Source organism: Nesoenas mayeri (genome assembly GCF_963082525.1).
Source record: "Nesoenas mayeri genome assembly, chromosome: 5".
Lineage (NCBI taxonomy): Eukaryota > Metazoa > Chordata > Aves > Columbiformes > Columbidae > Nesoenas > Nesoenas mayeri.
The window spans coordinates 40,057,838-40,077,624 of NC_137548.1; the positions used below are offsets into that span (position 1 = coordinate 40,057,838).

The 19,787-nt window shown below is 38.5% G+C and overlaps 1 protein-coding gene across 1 annotated transcript in view; it reads left to right on the top strand.

Moving 5' to 3' along the window:
- ZNF106 (zinc finger protein 106) overlaps positions 1-19,787 on the top strand; it is a 45,358-nt gene that overhangs the window by 19,760 nt on the left and 5,811 nt on the right. Inside the window, exons 5-21 of the mRNA XM_080344708.1 lie at positions 1,403-3,493; positions 4,309-4,933; positions 5,809-5,878; positions 7,470-7,624; positions 7,719-7,779; positions 8,084-8,425; positions 10,448-11,231; positions 11,575-11,630; positions 12,132-12,277; positions 12,586-12,720; positions 13,582-13,698; positions 14,526-14,717; positions 15,564-15,626; positions 16,559-16,678; positions 17,138-17,209; positions 18,706-18,777; positions 19,403-19,549. Of these exons, the coding sequence (XP_080200834.1) occupies positions 1,403-3,493; positions 4,309-4,933; positions 5,809-5,878; positions 7,470-7,624; positions 7,719-7,779; positions 8,084-8,425; positions 10,448-11,231; positions 11,575-11,630; positions 12,132-12,277; positions 12,586-12,720; positions 13,582-13,698; positions 14,526-14,717; positions 15,564-15,626; positions 16,559-16,678; positions 17,138-17,209; positions 18,706-18,777; positions 19,403-19,549 (5,248 nt within the window). The remainder of the gene's footprint in view (positions 1-1,402; positions 3,494-4,308; positions 4,934-5,808; positions 5,879-7,469; positions 7,625-7,718; positions 7,780-8,083; positions 8,426-10,447; positions 11,232-11,574; positions 11,631-12,131; positions 12,278-12,585; positions 12,721-13,581; positions 13,699-14,525; positions 14,718-15,563; positions 15,627-16,558; positions 16,679-17,137; positions 17,210-18,705; positions 18,778-19,402; positions 19,550-19,787) is intronic.

Sequence of the window (19,787 nt, forward strand, 5' to 3'; positions counted from 1 at the left end):
GATTTGGTTTTGACACTATTCTGTCACACTAGGGTGTCCCTGTACTACACAATGGTCATGTTTTTGTATTGGTCAATGTAGGTAGCAACAGTGTCCTGGTTTATGGTAAATAAGTAATGCTGTCAGTAGGGTGGTATTCTGCGGCAACTAAATCTTAGAAAATTGCTCTTCTGGATGCCAGTTTGAGGGGGGGAAAAAAGAAGGTACACAGATTAAGTTACTAGTACAGCAAAGTTGTTTCCATTAGATCATAATCTAGTTGAGTCAGCTCCTAGAATTTACTGCATCATTTAGACATTGTTTCTTTGAATTATTGTTTTAGAGCTCACTTTATCTTATGCAGTAGGACATTTCCCATTAGAGAGTAATTATTTGTGCATCTTTTAGCAAAACTGGAATGCGTTGAAAACACATATGGTACAATATGAACTTTGAGTTTACTCAAATCAGTATTTTTTGAGCAGTAGTGTGAAAGTTTCCTGTCTTGCTTGCCCAGGGATCTAGAATGAATGTGTTCCTATAATGTCAGAAAGAAGCATTTCTATAACTGGCTTTTGGAAAACCTTTTAATAAAATCTCCTCATTTGGTAGAATAAATACTTAGAACATTTAGACTGCTGACCCTGTGAATAGCTGTCGATGTTAAGGTAGCATTTATCTTTAAATGTACATGTGATAATTTACCACGTGTTCATAGTAAGCTGCCAAGCACAAGCGCTATCCAAAGGGCAGTAGATAGTGCTTCTGAAAGGCTCATACAGACTCAGCATTGCGTGCTGTGGACTGTTCAAGTCCGTTGGTTAAAACAAGAAAAAATATTTTTGTATCTGAGGTACAACTTCTGTGGATGTTTTGCATCTATGTTTTAAGTGAAGCTTTATACACTGAGACATGATCTCAATTGTTTTCTCCAATAAGTAGAATAACTGCTTTTCTCAGCCTAGCTTTTCTTCTGTTTTGTATGAATTCGCTCTAGTTACGCCATCTAACGCCAACAGAATAGTCTTCAGAAAAAGTAATTCTCTTCCTGCAAACGGACTTTTGTTTATCAAGATTACTCAAATTACAGAGATTTATATAACAGAAAGAAGCTCTCTTTTTATTTGATTATTAGTTCAATTACTAGTAAATAGAAAGAAATATTCTTTACTGAGTTAAACAGAAATATATAAGAATTAGCCTATTGAACTACATCTGCACTAAATCAGTTGCTTTTGTAAGAGCAATTTTGAAATATCCTATTTCAGTAAAGGCACAGTGTTAGTTTTGAATGCCAGACAGTACAGAAGCTTGAATGGTCTGTTTCTTTTTATCAAAAAAAGTTTTCTTATGAGGCTTGCATGCTGTTCAACTTCAGGGGAATGGCATCAGAATTTAGGTTTTTTTCTCAATTGTTTTGTAGGCAAGCTGAACAAAGCTGTGCAAACCAAGAATTAGAATGTGATGATAGGAGATCACAGAGAAGGCGAGAAGAAAGAAGTACTTACAAAGAAAGAGAAGCTTATGATCAGTCATCGTGGCATCATCATAATGCATCACAAAGGGACTGGAAGTGGGAAAAGGATGATTATGTTAATCCTAGACAAGGCAAATTTTCACACTCTCAGAGGAACCTTAATATGAACAGACACACAGGTGGCCCAAGGGGACGCTCTGGATGGCACCAGAGTGTTTCAGGAGGCTCTTCAAATCGGCATAACTATGGGAATTCTGGAACTGTTTGGCGTCCAAGTGGGCGGGGAGGAGGAACATCAAATTGGCATCACAGTGCCAGGGAGAGAAATCCTACTTGGCTCTCTGAAGGAACGGTTAATTTTTCTACCTGGAATTCCAAGAGTTATGGAGGAAACTGGAAATCTAGTCCTCATGGTACAAATGGCTGGAATTTTGGGAACTCTGGCGATACATATTCATTAGAGCCAATTAAATATAATAAGGAAAGATATACGTGGCAGCGGCAGGAGAAAGACAATGTTCTGCCATACAGAGATCGAAAAAAAAGGAGGGACTTGCTTGATTTTACTAGTGATAAATTTCCTTCTGAGGGGGCATTGGATTTTGGTATGTCGAAGCAACCAGAAAGCAAAACTTCAAGAGCCAGTGGGAAAAGCAGCAGTCCTTCCAGAGATAAAACTTATCGCTGGAGTCCCTACCCATCTCAGAAAGCTGCAGAGCAGCAACCACGGTCTGATGATAATGTTCCTAAAACTCCAGATAAAGTGGAGTCTGTGTTTATGCCTCTTACTGATTCAACAATGAAAGGAAAAACTTGCGAAGCCAATGTTAGCCTTTCAAAACTTAAAAAATGGGAAGCATCTTCCCCTTCTAATGTAACCCCAGATTACCTTGATTCTTGCAAGGTAACGAAAGACTGTTCCAGTGGTGAAAAGCCTGACAAAGATGATGGCAGAAGTAATAGGATGCCATCACTGAAATCCTCTCTTCTGAATATCACAGATATCAAGTTGTCTTCTCCAAAGCAAGACACAAACAGTCTCTTAAAAAATGTCAAGCTTTTGTTAACCTCAACTAGTGGCAAAGAGCAGAGTCATTTGAATGCCCTGAACTTGGAAACAAACCATTTCTCCTCCTATTCCTCAAAGCTGCCTGGTGCATGTACTGGTGACTTACAAGACAACAATGATGTGCTTGGTAGCAATCTTGGAGAGCCTGGTAATAAGCTAAGTGAAGCAGAGCAGAACCTCAAAGATGTTCAGTCCAGCCATTCCTTGCAAAATACTCCCTTAAAATCTTGCAAGGATACAAGTGACCTGAATAAGGAAGAAACTGGGAAAGCATCACCAAAGAACAAGTTCAAATTAGATTCATTAGATGTGAGTGATGGTAATTTAATGGGAAGTGAGAAGTCAGAAGCAAGAGTTGAAAAGTTGAGTTCTACTAGTTCTTGTTTACCCTGTGACTCTACAGAAGGTAAACCTGCCACTTCTCAAAGGGAAGATGATGAAAAGCTGATTGCTTCAAGTGTTACTTCTGCTGATCTGAAAGATATACAATTTCAGATGGAATCTGCAGTTTCTCCATCAAGCAGTCAGGACCATTTGCATGTGGATTTGAAAACCTCCTCACAGGACGGAGAAGGGGATGAAGAGCGTGTCAAGTCACATGATCACTTTGAAATGGAAGGTTTTGAAAATCCTTCAGATCATGAGCTGCAAAAAGGAGGAAGCCAGTCACTAGGCCTGCTTCTTCCTGATTTAAGCAAACTCGGCCTTCCTGCCTCTCTGCAAAGAGACTTGACACGACATATTAGTCTGAAGAGCAAAGTTGGGACACATCTTCCAGAGCCCAATCTCAATAATGCACGGCGCATTCGGAATGTGAGTGGCCATCGGAGAAGTGAGTCTGAGAAGGAGTCAGGGCTTAAACCCACCCTCAGGCAGATTCTTAGTGCTTCCCGACGAAATGTGAACTGGGATCAAGTCATCCAGCAGGTTACCAAGAAGAAACAGGAGCTTGGCAAAGGTTTACCAAGGTTGGTAGCTTTCAGATCTAACCATGCTTGTCTGTGTGTATGTTGAGGGGAGAAGGTTCTGTTTCTCCAAATCTGAAATGGATTCCAGGATCCTAAAACTAAGACTTTAGAATGAAGCTTGCTGTACCATGATCTTTTGCATATACAAATAATTTTGAGTTTTTATGACTGCTTGCTGCTGTGGATGTCTATCCTTAAATAAGTAATAGTAGTCTGCTGTTCAGAAAATATTTTGGTCAGTTCATAGTCATTGCTTAGTATCTGAAGATGGACACTAGCAATATACTTGCTTTGCAAGTTCTAGCAGGTGGAAGAATGTAAAAATGTGATCAGGATGGGAACAATGCTGTGGCAGTTGCTTTTTCCTTCATTTATTCAGGACTACAATAAATGCTTGCCTTGCTGCAGACAGAATAAATGCCTCTTTGTTTATTAACCTTTTGATTTTATATACAGTTTGTGTTTAGAGGAAGCAGTTATAAAACACTTCACTTTTGAAACTTTCTTTAAACCTGAAGTTTTTGAAGCGCCTTGAAAAGATGTCATATTTTCTTATTACAAACTTGATTTGGAATAATTATAATAACATGGATTCTGACTTGGAAATCATGCTGTCGTTTCTTAGCCACTAAATCTCATTTTGTGATACACAAAAGATAATCCATTGCCAGATGAGGCAGAAAGTACAGAATATCAGTGGAATGAGTTGCCAGATCTCTTAAAGCAATAATGTGAATTGGGGGGTGGGGGGAGCTTTTTTCTGGATTTACCTGGCGTTTTACATGCCTGTTTATTTTTCTTTCTATTTGTTAAAGGTTTGGCATAGAAATGGTGCCTCTTGTTCAAAATGAGCAAGAAGGTCTAGAAATTGAAGAAGAATCTGATCTGTCTACTCTGGAAGGATTCCAGTGGGAAGGGATTTCCTTAGCAGTGCCTGGCTTAGCCAGAAAACGTAGCTTTTCTGAAAGCAGTGTCATTGCAGACAGAAATCCTTCTACTTATAGCTTCTTCAGTGAACAAGCCAAAACAAAAGAAAGTGCGCAAAGGCAAATAATTTCAGCCAGCCACTCACATCACGTAACACCTGGATATGAGGCAAGTGCTGATGCTGAGGTTGACTTGAAACGGGAGACATCTTCTCTTCCTCTGTCACCATTTATGTCCGAAAGAACTGAGGCTAGTGGAAGGAGACACAGCCTCCTGGCCACCTCTGAGGTCACAAGCCCTACAAAACAAGACCAGGAAAGCCCAGAGAAGAGAACACCTCTTCTTGAAAAACAAAACGTACTAGAAATCTCAGAAGAAAACCGTCCAGCTTCAAATAATGCTTCACTTCTTGCAGTATCTAATAACATAGATGCAGCTACAGACAGTAGCTGCACATCTGGTACTGAGCAAAATGACAGCCAAGGGATTGGAAAGAAAAGAAGAGCAACTGGAGTAAGTGTGCAATTTTGTCCAGCTTTGTGCTAAAAAAATGTTAATGGCCATATTAATGTCAATGGCCATACAGCCTTGGAATGATCTCTGCAAGGAGGACTTTCTCCATTTGATTGTCTTGTACAGTGATAGGCTCCAACTAATTTTCTTGTTTAGCTCAATTTTCTTTAAGAATCTTTTACATTTCTACCTTCCTTGTGCAGGTCTTCAGCTTAATCTTTTAAAATTAGTTGGAATGGCAAATGCTCTTTAATTTTGATTTGGTAACTGGCATGCTATACTGGCAGTTGAGAGCTATTAAAGTATTTCTGTGGAAGTATTTGGTGTTGTAGCAAGGATATGGGTTTTTCAAAACGTAAATGGTAACTAAACTGTAGTAGAAATTTGTTTTCCTTATATGTTCCTGGTTTTATGATTGAGCAGAGAGCCTTTTTACTCAATTACATACTTTATATGCTTAAATCTGAATTTGTTTCACCATCCTGTCTTGGACTTAGCCAAAGAGGGAAAAAAATGTGATCGAAATAGTTTTGTTATATGCAGAAAGCAATAATTTTAATTCCTCACTGATTTAATCCTCCAGACCTTCAGAGCAGAAAATCTGACTCAAGTGTGGTCTTAAACATCTGAGCAAGTAGAAGGCTTCAGCTTATTAAACATGTCTTCCTAGCTGAGATGAAAACATGGCACACACTTTGTTTCCCTCCCTCTTTTAAGGGCAGAAGGAAGGACAAGTTGTACAAGAATGTGCAAAATTATTTGTATATTCTTCTTCATGGGTACAAGTAATGCTTGAAAAGACAGTGGATGTTTGACTTTTCTATTTAGGCAAAGTTGCTTTTGTAACTTTTGTTAATAAATGATTTTACTTGCAGGAGGGATCTTCTCCTGAAATCCCTAGTCTAGAAAGAAAGAATAAGAGAAGAAAAATCAAAGGTAAAAAAGGTGAGTCAATGTCATACATATGTGCATCTGGTATAGGGGTTATAAATACCTAATAATATTTTGACTTGGCTAAAATGATAATTCCTTAATGTTACTTTGGTCCTTCTTGGGCTCTTACTGAAGGTCATGGGGTGGACTGCTGTCACATCTGCAACACATTATTCTCTAAAGAGTCCCATCTTAACTTGTCACAAGTTATTTTGAAGAGAAGACTTTGTGCCTCCTTTCTGCCTACAATTTGTGTTCCTGATTGCACAGATTGGGCCTTTGCTTTCACCTGCTCAGGGAAGAAGGGTTTGCTGCCACTTCAGATGGAAGTTCCGAAGGGAGAAGCACCCATCGCTCCCCTTCTAATTCAACTATGCTGCTTTCCCTTTCTAATTTTGGATGGTTTTACCAGAAGACTTGTCTTCTGCATAGTTTGGGCTGTGTTCTGGTTTTGGCATCTCCAGCAATACTTCTTATTTTTTGACTCTTCCGATGCTGTTCTTAATGGAAATGAATGTGGAATGTCTCACTCCTTCCTGCTCCTGACCAAAGAGAACTCTTGTCCTGTCATTAGACAGGTCTTTCGCAAACTTACCTCACACATCTGCATCACCGCATATCAAAATTAACCATCTGTAATTTAGAGAGAATGTTTTCTTTGGGAATTATATAATTGCATCACCATCTGGGAGCTATCTGAAGATAGCTTTCAAATGTTCCCTTTACCTTTTTTTTAATTCTTTATTTATACTGAACATTGTTTGGAATGTGAAATGATTAATATGGATCTTATTGTGGGAACTAATATTTCATTATTTGAAAAGGTGAGGTTCTTTATCAGCCTCTGTCATCAATGAGTAGTGTCTATTATGGAGACTAGTAACACACTTGACTTAATAAAATAACTCTTTCCCATTACTTTGTTTCAGCATAATCCTTATTACTAAAGGAAACTATAACTTGAATGAAACTAAGCAGTGCTTTGACTGAAACTTAATTTGGTTGGAGAATCTCTGTAATGCCGGAGGACTTTAGAAAGGAATCTTTTGCTGAGTACAGTGCTCAGAGACTCTTTCTCAAGAGATCACAAACATGAGTCTCACATCCCAAAATCATCCTAGATAGTAAATGATGTTTTATTGTTGGGTTCTTCTCTTAAGCTGCCGTTCCTTGGCCTCTGGATTAACTGAATAATTTAAATATCATTTACCTTAAAGTTGCCTTTGCCTTTTTGATTACATTGGTGGAAAGTGTGTATTTGTACTCTCTGTACATGTGTACTTCAACAAAAGATCTTTGTGGAAGAAAATGACTTTGTTTAAGTAAACTAAATCAATGCTGGCAAAGCTATGACAGAAATAAAGTGACTAGTGTAAAGGTTGAGATCCTGTAAAGAGGAATACTTGACTTTGCTCTTCTTTCATGTAGCTGTGACTATTCCTGTGCATAGATACTCCTCAGCTTCTTCTATGACTGTTGATGGTTGACCTAGTTTATGTGATTTTTACATTCTGAGGTGGTAGTATTCATTGAGATGTCACGTGTAATATATTTTAACGTATTGTCAAGTACAATTATACTCTACGTTTTGTTCCTTTTTCAGAACGTTCTCAGGTAGACCAGTTGTTGGCTATTTCGTTGAGGGAGGAAGAGTTAAGCAAGTCCCTGCACAGTGTGGACAGCAGTCTACTGCAGGCTAGGGCTGCCCTGCAGGCTGCGTATGTTGAGGTTCAACGGTTCCTTGTATTAAAGCAACAGGTAACAGTGGGCTTTTGAGACTGTCTGAACTAGAAGTTAGCAGCCTGAAAAACTGCCTTAAGTAGGACTGATTTAAAGCACAACTGTTTTGCAGATAACCATGGAAATGAGTACACTGAGAAGTCAGAGAATCCAGATCTTGCAAGGGTTACAAGGTATGAAATACCATAAAACTACAACAGTGGGATGCTGACTCACACTCTTTGAGCTCAGCATCTTGTAAAAATTTGATTTAACTTGAATTCACTCATGTAAAAGTGCAATAAAATTGTAGACTTTCAACATGGAAGTCTTTACTGTTCAAGTGTGATCTGTCATCTTTGCTGGTGCCATCTAGTGGCGTTTTTACAGATTTTTCTCTTCCTTGTCTCTGTCCTCAAGAAATGAGCACCCCTAAATTTTATTGTAAAATGGGAACATTTTTGTTCTGTTTTTTTTTCTCTCCTCTTTTGCCATTAGAAACATATGAACCTTCTGAACTGACAGAGCAACCTTCCTGCAGTGTCTTAAGTGAGAGAAGAAATAGCAAATCTCAAATGGCAGCTGACATAATTCCTGCAGGCTCCTTCCTGCCCCTTTTAGACACTTTATCTTCTTCTGTACATCCACTGGGAGCTTCTGTGCATGTAAACATGCCATCACCATTCCAGCCTTCTGGCATCACACCTACCGCTCCTCCTGACTCCTCAGTACAAGTTAAACGAGAACCTGTGTCTCCAAAAGGCTCAGAAGAAAATGTGAATTCTCTACTCCAGAGCTCTCCAGGTGCTTCACGAGCACAAGAGGTGGAGCAGAAGGATGGTATGTTTGGCTTCTCTTTGTATTTTAAGTGAACTAGCTTTAAGAAAATATTTTTTTCCTTGAGGAATTCAAGTTGGATCTCAAACCTGCAGCCTGTTGTGCAGGGATGAACTCCCATTAACTTGTGTAGGACTTTGTCAACTTAATAGTCTTAGAAACTGGTACCTTCTTTACAACACATCCAACTGGATTCCATGTTTTTGAAATTGCTAAGCACATGCAAATTGTAGCCATGCACATACAGGTTTCTAGTTTTACTTTAAAAATAGAAAAAAACATGAATTTTCAGGTTACATCCTCTGAGATTAATTTAGTTAATTTAAAAAAAAAAAAAGTCAAAAATTAAAAAAGCTCAACAAACCTTAAACCTTCCCCTGTCTTTTGTCTTCTACTCTGCGTAATTTAATAGGCATAGGTAGCTGAAAATCTACCTGCAAAGGAAGAATGCATGCCTGAAGATCTGTTTTAAAAATATATGACCAACTACATTAAGAGTATTCCATGTTCTTCCTGGGCCCTGCAGGATAAGCACAAAGAGTATAATTTTGATATTAAAAATAACAATCCATCTTCTCCCTCTCTCCATCTCTCCAAATCCCACTGGTCTGGAAATGCTGGTTAGATTTAATAACCTCATTCAAAGTTTGTGCAATCTTATTTGTTATCTGAATAAACAATTTACTGTGAGAAGGATATTTGGCACTGTTTGCCGATGCGAGGAGAGCGAGTAGGAGAGGGCTACTGATAAAGATCTCTGATCACTTTTGTCTAGAGAAGAAACTGCTGAATTAACTGAACTACTAATATAATTTTTCTGAAGCTACTGCTTCAGAAAAATGAAATCTTAGTGGCTGTAACTGAAATTATTAACTCTTTATTTAGACAGTTTGAAACCCCTAAAACTCATGTACTGTAGTCTATAGTCAAAGGCTTAAATGCTATTGGGACTTTCCACTGCAACTTGCTACTGTGACTGAACATACAAACGGAAGATTAAAAAGCTCATTCATCCTTTACTTTCCTGAGAGCCTGTGAAGTTGAGCAGGGGGACTCTAATGACAGTTGTTTGTCTGCAATAACTGTCACTTACCTGAACTCTTAACTTAGATAATTTGAGATAAAGATTCATAAGTAAGAATGTAGGTTAAATTCACTGGTTTCTAAGAGGCAGAAGCAGAGAAGTGTTTAGAATTCTGTCAGCTTCCCATTCTCATTGAAGGATCCCACCCAATAAATGCAGTGAACATGAAACATCCTGTTCTGGATTGCAGTTATTGCAAATGCAACTGGGGAATTTTAGGGTGTGGGAAACACAGCTGTGAGGTGCTGCCTGTGTTCTTAGTCTGTCTCAGTTGAGAGGCCAGATTCATTTCTTCATATTAGCATCAACTTAAAATGACAGGGAGAGATGTTTGCCCCATCGCTTAGTCCACCACAGAGGAACTAAAAAGCTTACTCTGATGGCTTGCAGTGCTGCTGTTCCCAGGATAGAAGGTACAATGCCACAGAGTGGGTTGTACGTGACCCATCTACCTTGAGTTAGGTCCAAGTATCATGGTAGAAAAAACTAATGCAGATGGATTAAGCACAAGGTCTTCAAACTACATCACTGAGCAGCTGAGATGTACTAGGCATGCATTGCTTAATACTAGTCCTACAGCTGTGGAGACAGTTGGTACGGGAGCGCACAGTGAAGGGTGGTAGCATCTTAAGCCAACAATGTAGGATTCACCAAAGGTTGTTTGTCAGAACTTTAAAAGCATATAGTCTGCCGGCATCTTGAATTATGTACCCCATTCCTTTGCTTCTAGGTACACAGATAAACATTTTATTCCCCAGCTATGTTATTTAAAGGCTGGATAGCTGACTGAAATAGCAGATCTGCATGTGTACACAGCTTTCAACATGTAGATGTGTGTACTTTACATGCACAATTAAATATAAAAAAAAGTAAGAAGAGCAATTTTGCATAAATATTTATTACTGTACAGATTGCATATAACACTAGTCTGTTTTCTTCAGAAGAGACCAACCAGAAAACTCCAGTGCGTCCAGTCGTCTCTGGAACCATGTCCCTATCAGAGCTGGCAGCTTGTTTCCAACGCACTAACCAAGATGTTCACGAGCCTGCAGTGGACAAGGGAAAGGCTGGAATTCCTGAGAGCCCTTCTCCTCATTCACTGTCTGTTTTCAGCAAGAGAGAAGCAAATGATACTATGACCGAAAGCTTTTTACTGGATCACTGTAGCAACTCTCTTGCAAAGCATTCAGTCCTTCTAGAAATGCCAATGGAGAAACCCCCTCTCAAATTGTCAGCAGAACCATCTGAGCAACAGATGACAACCACTGTAGTCCCAGCAGAAAAAGGGAACAAGAGGAGGAGAAAGTTAAGGAAGAAGAAAACTCTGAGAGCAGCCCACGTGCCGGAGAACAGTGATACAGAACAGGATATAATTCACTCTAAGCCTGTCCGGAAAGTCAAGGGTGGAAGGGTTTCTAAAGGAGAAAAAGTTTCTACATCTACTCCTCCAAGACAGAAGGATGGAGCTACTGCTCAAACAGCAAGAAACAGATATGAGAATGACAGTGATGCTTCTCTGGAACTAGTGGAAGTTCCAGTGCCCCAGTGTGAGGTGGTTGACGTTGGTTCATCAGAGTCAGGAGATGAGAAACCAGACAGTCCGTCAAAGAGGGATTCACGCAGCTCTGTGGATCAAGCAGCACGAGAGGCATCTTGCTCTGGTTATGATGAAGTGAGCTCTACCAGTGAGCTAGGCACAAATTATAGGGATGACGGGAAAAGAAGGTGAGACTCTTGTAGATTTCTCAAAACTAAAAGCATTAAACAATACTCTTAAAAGTTGTCTTTTTTTTTTTTTTTCTTCCTATTCAGAAAGTCTTACAACATCAGTAACTTTTGATTTCATTGAGGAGTGAAATAAGAGGGAAAATGAAAATTGAATTTGCTTTTTTGGTCCAACAAATCAATGTGTCTTGTTACCTAGTAATTTCTCTAATATAAAAACAAGGCTTCCCTCCACAGAAAACTTGTTTTGAGCTTATCTGTCACAGCCTGTTTTCTACTAAATGCATAGTCTTGTCTGCAAATGAATGTGCAAAGTCCAGTCACTACTTGTTCTGTGTTACAGTGTGGCTGAGATGCAGACTTCCATATCATCACTAAGAGGGTCAAAGAACTCATCAGGTATATCTTTTAAGTTTTTCTTCTGGTACTTTGTGAACAGTGTCTTGCAGGACATTGAGTTAAGTCTTGATCAAACTGCTTCCAGAGGGGAATTTTGCTGTGAAGATAAAAACCTGCACTAAAAACTGAACTGGGAAGTGATGCATACTCACTAATGTCATCCTTCATTGAATGCTTTCTGCTTTGACCCTCTCTACATCACCCCACCCCCTCCCACATGAACACTTCAGCTCCACAGCTTCTGTAGAGCTGTAGGACAAACAATAATACAATCCTTTTGCTATTTTAAAAATCTTTCTGAACTTAACATCATATAAAGGTCTTTCTGGCATTTTAAATTGCCTTCTGCCACTTACAGGCTCCAGCTGAGACCCACAATGAAATTTGACTTTCAGGTATTGAGCCCACAAAATAGTTGTGCTGTTTGGTAATACAGACAACAGTAGTGTGTTTGCTTGAGTGTGTTCACATAATCAAAGTCCACATCTCTCTGTCCTACAGAAGTGTCTTCGGAGCCAGGTGAGGATGAAGAACCTACAGAGGGAAACTTTGAGGGACACGTGGCTGCAGTGAATGCTATTCAGATTTTTGGGAATTTGTTGTATACCTGCTCAGCAGACAAAACTGTTTGTGCCTACAATCTAGTTGTAAGTAAGGTTGCGGGAGTGGTATTACGTTAATTGGAGTCACAAGTTTGCAATTTTGTTTTTATAGAGCCTTACTATATAGCTAAAGAAGCAACTGCTTTTTCAAGTGTTAATTATTGTTTTTTCTATTCCTTTCTTCAAACCTCTCTTCTTCTCCCCAACCTTTTCTCCCTCTGAGAGGGGCAAGGGGAGATAAATTGCTGCATGTGTCCTGCTTTTGTTAGCCGTCCTGCCCCACTCTGTCAGGCATGGATGCTGAGGGGCATTATGGGCCTTTATGTTGACAGACCCTATGCTTTCCTTTCTAGAGCAGGAAGTGTGTGGCCATCTTTGAAGGACATACTTCAAAAGTGAACTGTCTCTTGGTCACGCAGACAAATGGGAAGAGTGCCGCACTCTACACTGGCTCAAGCGACCACACTATCAACTGTTACAATATCAAGGTACTCAAACTCTGTGTTGATTAACATGTACTGCTTTTTTATGCGAGTATTTCTTTGCAAGTATAAATGAAAAAAGCCTTTTAAACCCATATGAGCTGGACAGGAGCCCCACTTTATACCTCATTACAGTGGAAGAGGAGAAAAAAAACCCCAAACAGCAAACCCTAATCTTTTGGCTAACTTCTTGGCAGAGTTTTTGCTAGAACAGCATGGTAAGGATGGTTGTCTGGCCATGAATGTTGTATTGTGTTGTATTTTTCTTGCTGTATTTCAAACTTCATTGCTCATGGAAGGCACTGCTCTCTTTGTAGAGCAGCTATAGAGAGAACAGCTATCTATTATTCTGAGCACAGATGAAAGAACAGACTGAGACTTCCTGAAGCTGGACTTTTAAGGATAATAATTTATCCTTGTCCAGCCTGTGGCTTGATGGGGTAGGAAGTAAATATCTGCTTCAATGGACAAACTGCGAGAGGATTTTTTTGACTCTTAAGCTGATGATTCATGGCACTTCCCTTTTGGGGACTTCATGAGGATTCCTTGAACTCGAGCATGTAACAGTGTTTTTCATATACATACAGTCTGTAGTCTAAACTTCTATATACATTAGAGGCTGTGACTAGAATAAAGCTTTTAGGGTTTTAACTGTTTGCTGACGTACAGTCAAGTCTCAGAGATGTGAGTGAGCTGATTAAAACCAGTGTCCAAGAGCCATGTGACACTAGACTTTCAGATGTTTTTCTCCAGCTCTGTTGTTTCAAAAATGCAGCTTGTAGGTGAAAATCATCATTCACTTCAAGCTTTTTTCTGCAAATTGTTTTCAGTTAATGAAAAGCTTTAAATTATTTTTTCTGTTGTCAGACCAGAGAGCGCATGGAACAGTTTAAATTGGAAGATCGAGTGCTCTGTTTACACAGTAGATGGCGGATCCTTTACGCAGGCCTTGCAAATGGCACTGTGGTTACTTTCAGCATAAAGGTTGGTTTGTTTAAATCCTGGCACCTGGAAGCCTGTTGTGGTGCTCTTTCTCTCCACTTTGTGTTTCTTTCCACTCTTTCTCTTGAGTAGTAAGTGTATTTGTAATTAAAGTATTTTGGTATAAATGGTCGCTATTGGCCCTTTTTGCTCCTTTATTTTGTCAGTGCACAAAGCTGTACCATCTCCCCTTCTCTCTGGTTACCTTTCTCTTAACTGCTGTTACGTTGTCATGTTTTTCCTTAAGGTTCTGCCTGGCGCATGAGTCATGTATTGTGAGAGCTTTTTGACACAGTTAATTACTTGTGAATCTTTCCTTTCTTGCCCATCAAAGTAGCGTGACAGACTTTAATGTGTTGCTGATTTTGCCTGTTCCATTTGCAGTTACAGAAGAGACTCATTGACATGGTTTTCTGGCAAAGAGGCTTAATCAGCAGTTCCCATGATATTTAAAAGTGAACAAAAATTATTATTTGAATGTTTTTCTGATTATTCTTTTCAGGGATGCTACATTAACTTCCCAGACTTATTCTTAAAAATTTAATCTGTTTTTCATTTTTCTCATAACAGTATTTCCTCTCATTGAGGATTTACTGGATCTTTGCTAAACAATTAAGTATTTTTTAAAAGACAGAAAATAGAAACCCAACATGAATAATTTCCTTGATTTTGAAACTAAGTTGTTAGGCAACTCTTACCATGGCTGAAATGGCATGTCACCAAACTGAAATCAGATACTATAATAAGTACAACACAAAAAGGACTCAGTGATCTAGTCAGCATCACAGCAAAGTTTTAATTCTAAATACCATTTTTTCTTCCCCCAACAGAACAACAAGCAGGTTGATACCTTTGAATGCCACGGCCCCAGAGCAGTAAGCTGTCTGGCCACAGCCCAGGAAGGAGCACGCAAGTTGTTGGTTGTCGGCTCCTACGACTGCACCATCAGTGTGCGAGATGCACGGAATGGCCTGCTTCTCAGGACCCTGGAAGGTCACAGCAAGACTATACTCTGCATGAAGGCAAGTGTCTCTAAAAATACATTTTTGACAAAGAATGCTTAAAAAGGTATATTTTTTCTTCCTCATCTAATAGTGAGCAGATTGTGGTAGGAAACAGGATTTATTTATTTTAAATGATAACTGAGTAATTTGTTAGGAAAATTGTCTCTGGATGGCTGCCATATCTCTTTTTTGCAGCAAAACTGTTGGGGGTGTGTATGTGAGAGGCATATTTCTTGTTGTTAGAAGATTCAGGGAATCTTGAAATGTGAGTTTGCCAACAGAGGGAAAGTTAGAGAAAAAATAAAGCTAGTTTTCACATATTCCCATTGTACAAATCTCAGAGGAAGCCAAAAAAGGTGTAACTCTGGAGAAGTATTCTTCTTAATAGAAGAATCCCTATCATTTATGTACAAGTTTCTGGCTCTTGAGATTACAAGGTGGAACATATGCTTGTCTGACTGCTTTGCTGTGACCACTGTCATGTAACAGATAGTGCATGACTTCCATAAATTGTATTTGTCACTTTAGATATTACGGTGCAGTGGCACCTTTTATGCTCTGTGGACTGTGCTAGGGTGAGTCAGCCTGGTGGGCTGCAAGTTTACTGCTTCTGATGTCAATTGTGAAGTGTCAAAATTCATCATTAGCATAGCACAGTACATTTTCTAGCTCTTACTTAAAGAACTCAGTACGTGCTTTCTTTTCATACTCTCCATTGACTTTAAGACTGTAAAAATTGGGAAATATTACAGTACTAGTTTAAACTAAGCAGTGTCTTAATGTTTTGCTTGCCCATTTCTGTATCTCTTACAAAAATAAAACTATTGATGGTTTTTGTTTTTGTTGTTGTTTTTTTTTTGTAAGGTTGTGAATGATCTGGTATTCAGTGGTTCCAGTGATCAGTCTGTCCATGCCCACAACATTCATGTAAGTCTTATATATAAATTTAGGATGACTTTTGCTATTAAGGTAGTGAATTCCTGTGCCATAAAGCCAGTGTTTCCAGAATTTTTGACTGACTGATGAGGCGTAATAGCTTCCAGAAAAGAAAGTCATCTGATTTTGTTAATGTGACTACACATTATAGCTAACTAAGGAAGGATGCAGAGGATAAAATACCTTGGGAAATATGAACATGATTGTTCTTGTGATATGATATGCAATGCCTTTTTATTTGGGGATCTTGCTTTTGCAAATATTACTACAAATGTGCTGATAACATGGAAAGGGTTCAGAGCAAAGCCATGTGAGATATTCTAGTGGGGGAAGAGTTTCTTTATTACAGAAAAAAACTGAGGAACACAAATAGTGTTCCAAACTAACTAGTTCAAAAGCTGTTATACTGTTGTGAAGGCTTTGCCACTCTCTTCCTCTTTTACACCATCTTTTCCTTGTGCTAACAGAAGCATTGGTGCAGCTACGCAATAAGTTGGATTAAGAAACTTAGCAGAGGTAAATTTTAATTGACAAAAAAATCTGTATATTTCTGTGTATTTAGCTAAATTTGCTCACTGATCCTTGTGGCTACATAAATACTGCTTGTACTAATAGCACAGTACTAGTTGCAGGATAGGTGGGAACATGTAATGGAAAGGGGAGAAGTAGACACTTTTCATAGTGGCATACATTTCTATTGTACTGGAATGTCTCTGTCTTAACACAGGCAAAGAAAAGGTTAAGTAGTATTTGATCACAATCTAGAAATGCCTACACAGGAAATGGCAGGCTAATAAGGTTGTTTCAATTTCTTGAAGTGAGCGTTGAAGGTATCTACCCTATGTAAGTTAGATAAAACTGGATTGTTTTGTTGTTTTAAACAAACAAACCCCACCTATTTGCTTTGCTTTTTCTTCACACAGACTGGAGAGCTGGTGCGCATCTATAAGGGCCATAACCATGCAGTAACAGTTGTGAACATTCTTGGGAAAGTGATGGTGACAGCATGTCTGGATAAATTTGTTCGTGTTTATGAACTACAGGTAAGAAAATAGATGGTTACCAATGGCATTTACCTAATATGCATTAATTAATCATTTTGAAGTCAAACAGAAGTCATCTTTGTGCTCACTGGTCTCTGACCCATCCCTCTATTTCCTGTCACTCAGAATATATAGTTGTCTTACCAGCAAAAATACATGGGGTTTAAAGAATATAACCTAAAACATTTTTTAGAACCTGGGTTATCTGAAGATAATGACAACTCAGAAAGGTGGAGAAATGTTAGTTTTGTCTGCTTGAAAGAGCAAGTGCTTAGTTGGACAAAGACTCACAGAAGTAATGTAACCAAAAGTGAGCTTTCGTGATGGCTACTAAGTTTGGAATTCACCAGGGGTGTTTAGCTGCTACCCAGGAAACCGCTCTTGGAAGTGTTGTCTTTTGCATGTGAAAAACAGCTATTAACTGTCATGCTATTAATGCCTGGTTTTGTTTATTTCAAGTCGCACGACCGCTTGCAAGTCTATGGAGGCCACACGGATATGATCATGTGTATGACCATCCATAAGAGCATGGTAACTTCCTTCTTTTCACTGGTGTCAGAGAGAAGGTTGTAATTTCCATGAGCGTATATAAGACAGTTTAATTTTTTTCAGATAATGAAATCAACCTGCTGACTGGCTAAGACAGAAGAACTTAGAAAAGTCAGCTAAAAAATCAAGTTGCCATAACAGCTTTGTATTTATGTAATATTATTATCTGGGGAAAATTCACTTTCTTGCTTATTGTAGTCTTAAAACAATCATTCTGTTTACAGTGATGATTGCAATGAAGAGTTTAGTAATAGTAAAACATTCTCTCTTTTCAAGCATCATTCCTGTTTGGCTTTTATTTAAGACAGTCACACAGATGCTAGAGGAAAGTTTCACGCACAGTCAAACCTCTAGGAACCTTTGACAGACCCTAAACAAAGGCATGCAGTTGATTTAGATGCACAGATTTCTTCATCCATCTGCCCTGCAAGATAGGTTTTGGGAGCACTTCTGAATAAGTAACTTGCTCCAAGTAGTCATTAAAAGCACTTACTTGTCTGTGCGTGTAGGAGTTTGTGTGCAAACTTTCTTTCACATTGTAGAGTTGTAGTAACAATGTGTAACAATAGAAGAATCAAGTCTAACAGAACTGATCCCCTTCTAATTGGAACACATACTGCCCAAGCTTCACTTCTCACATGAGTGAGGCGGAGACTGACGTGCACTCAGGCTTTGTGCTTTTACAGTCTGAGGCTTGAACTGTCTCCAGCAATAGTCTGGTTTGGGCATTCTCAAATCAAAGAAATGTCCAAATAAGAACCTTCATGTTGAGTGAGAGATAATAGTTTTCTGTAGCAGTTGTTAGGAAGGTGTAGGGTCTTACACACAGCAGATTGGCTGTTATATCCTAGTGATGAATTTCCGAGACAAAAAGTCTTGAACAAAAATAACAAATGAAATCTTCAGCTTGCAGAGTTCTCTGTATTGTGTGAGAAATTTTTAATAATGAGTGTTCTTTATGGAATTACAAGTGTCTGACATCCTTTTCTTTCCAAAAGACAACTTTATGTAGAGCATTTGCCTAACAAAAGTGGTTTTTAAGTAGTCCTTTCGCCTACCTTTCAGGATCTGCATCAGTCTTCTCTTTCTGAAATTCTGATGTTCTTCCTCTCCATTCCTTTTTGAGATACATATAAGTGGTTAAGTCCTGGAAATATATTCAACTTAACATTTATGCCTATTTTTTTTTTCACTTCAGTGGAGAGTTACATTATATGTTAATGTTTTCGGAGCTTCTACACACGTGATACAATCTGCAGTAGAAGTTATGGAAACATTTCATTAGTAGGTTTTTGTAAACAATGAATGCAAACCTTAAGAGAATTTGCTTTGGCCCATTTTTTATATTTGGAAGCCTTGCATGTTGGTATCTTCTTGTTCACCTAGTATACTCTACACTGAAGCTTCCTTCAGAATTGGACTTTGTGTTATTTTTCTATAATTTCTAGCTTGCTTATCCATAAATGTTTCTTTTACAGATCTACACTGGGTGCTATGATGGCAGTGTCAGAGCTGTGAGGCTTAATCTGATGCAGAATTATCGTTGCTGGGTAATGAACAAAATGTTTTTAGCATTCCTTTGTTTTTAGACTCATTTTCTGGGGTGGTCACTTCTCATTCTTGGATAGCTTGACCTTTATTATAATTCAGTAATATTTTTAAATGTTTATGTACATTTTAAATGTTAGTATATATTACTTGTTCCCTTTTTCATGGTGTTCTGTCTGTATCTATGCTTTAGAGAAAGTTAGTAGTTATATCTTAATTTTATTTTTCCTGGTAATTTTTAGATAGTGACACTTAACTGTTTAAAACAAAAAAGCTTCAGCCAAGTGACATACAAAATCAGATTTATTCTGCTAAATAAGTTTAATTAAATTCCCAATGACTCTGTCTCAGGTAAGCTTAAATCTTGTAAAGTTATAGTTCCTCTTTTCCTCCTGCAATTCTTGCTAATGGTCTAAGCTTGGCTAGAGGCAGGAAAAAATCTCTGTAGAGCTGTAATTAAAGGAATAGGGAACATTGAGAATGGAAGTGGAATAAGAAGATTAAAATGTTATAGGAGGAGCGCAATGCACGTGAACAGTCTTGGTAGAATATTTTTAAGTTGCAAGAATAAAAGCATTAGCTAAAATTCTTTTTTCCTTGCTTATTCTGGCATGTTTTCTCTGCCAGTGGCATGGATGTTCACTGATCTTTGGAGTTGTGGACCATCTGAAACAACACTTGCTAACTGACCATACCAACCCAAATTTTCAGACCCTAAAATGTCGTTGGAAGAACTGTGATGCTTTCTTTACTTCTAGGAAAGGTTCCAAGCAGGTATGTGGTTGAACTAATGTGGTTGCATTTGGTAGTTTCAAGTATATACTATAATAACAATTGTGGGACTTGGTCCTGTTTCTCTTAAAAATGGTCAAATTCTTCTAGTCATAGCAGGCTTAGCTGTGTACAGTTACAGTCATACAAGGCCAACAGGGTTCAACTTGTGACAGACGAAGAGTGCAGCTAAGTATGACAGCTTGAGATATAGTCAGTTTAAAACAGTTTGATCCTAAAA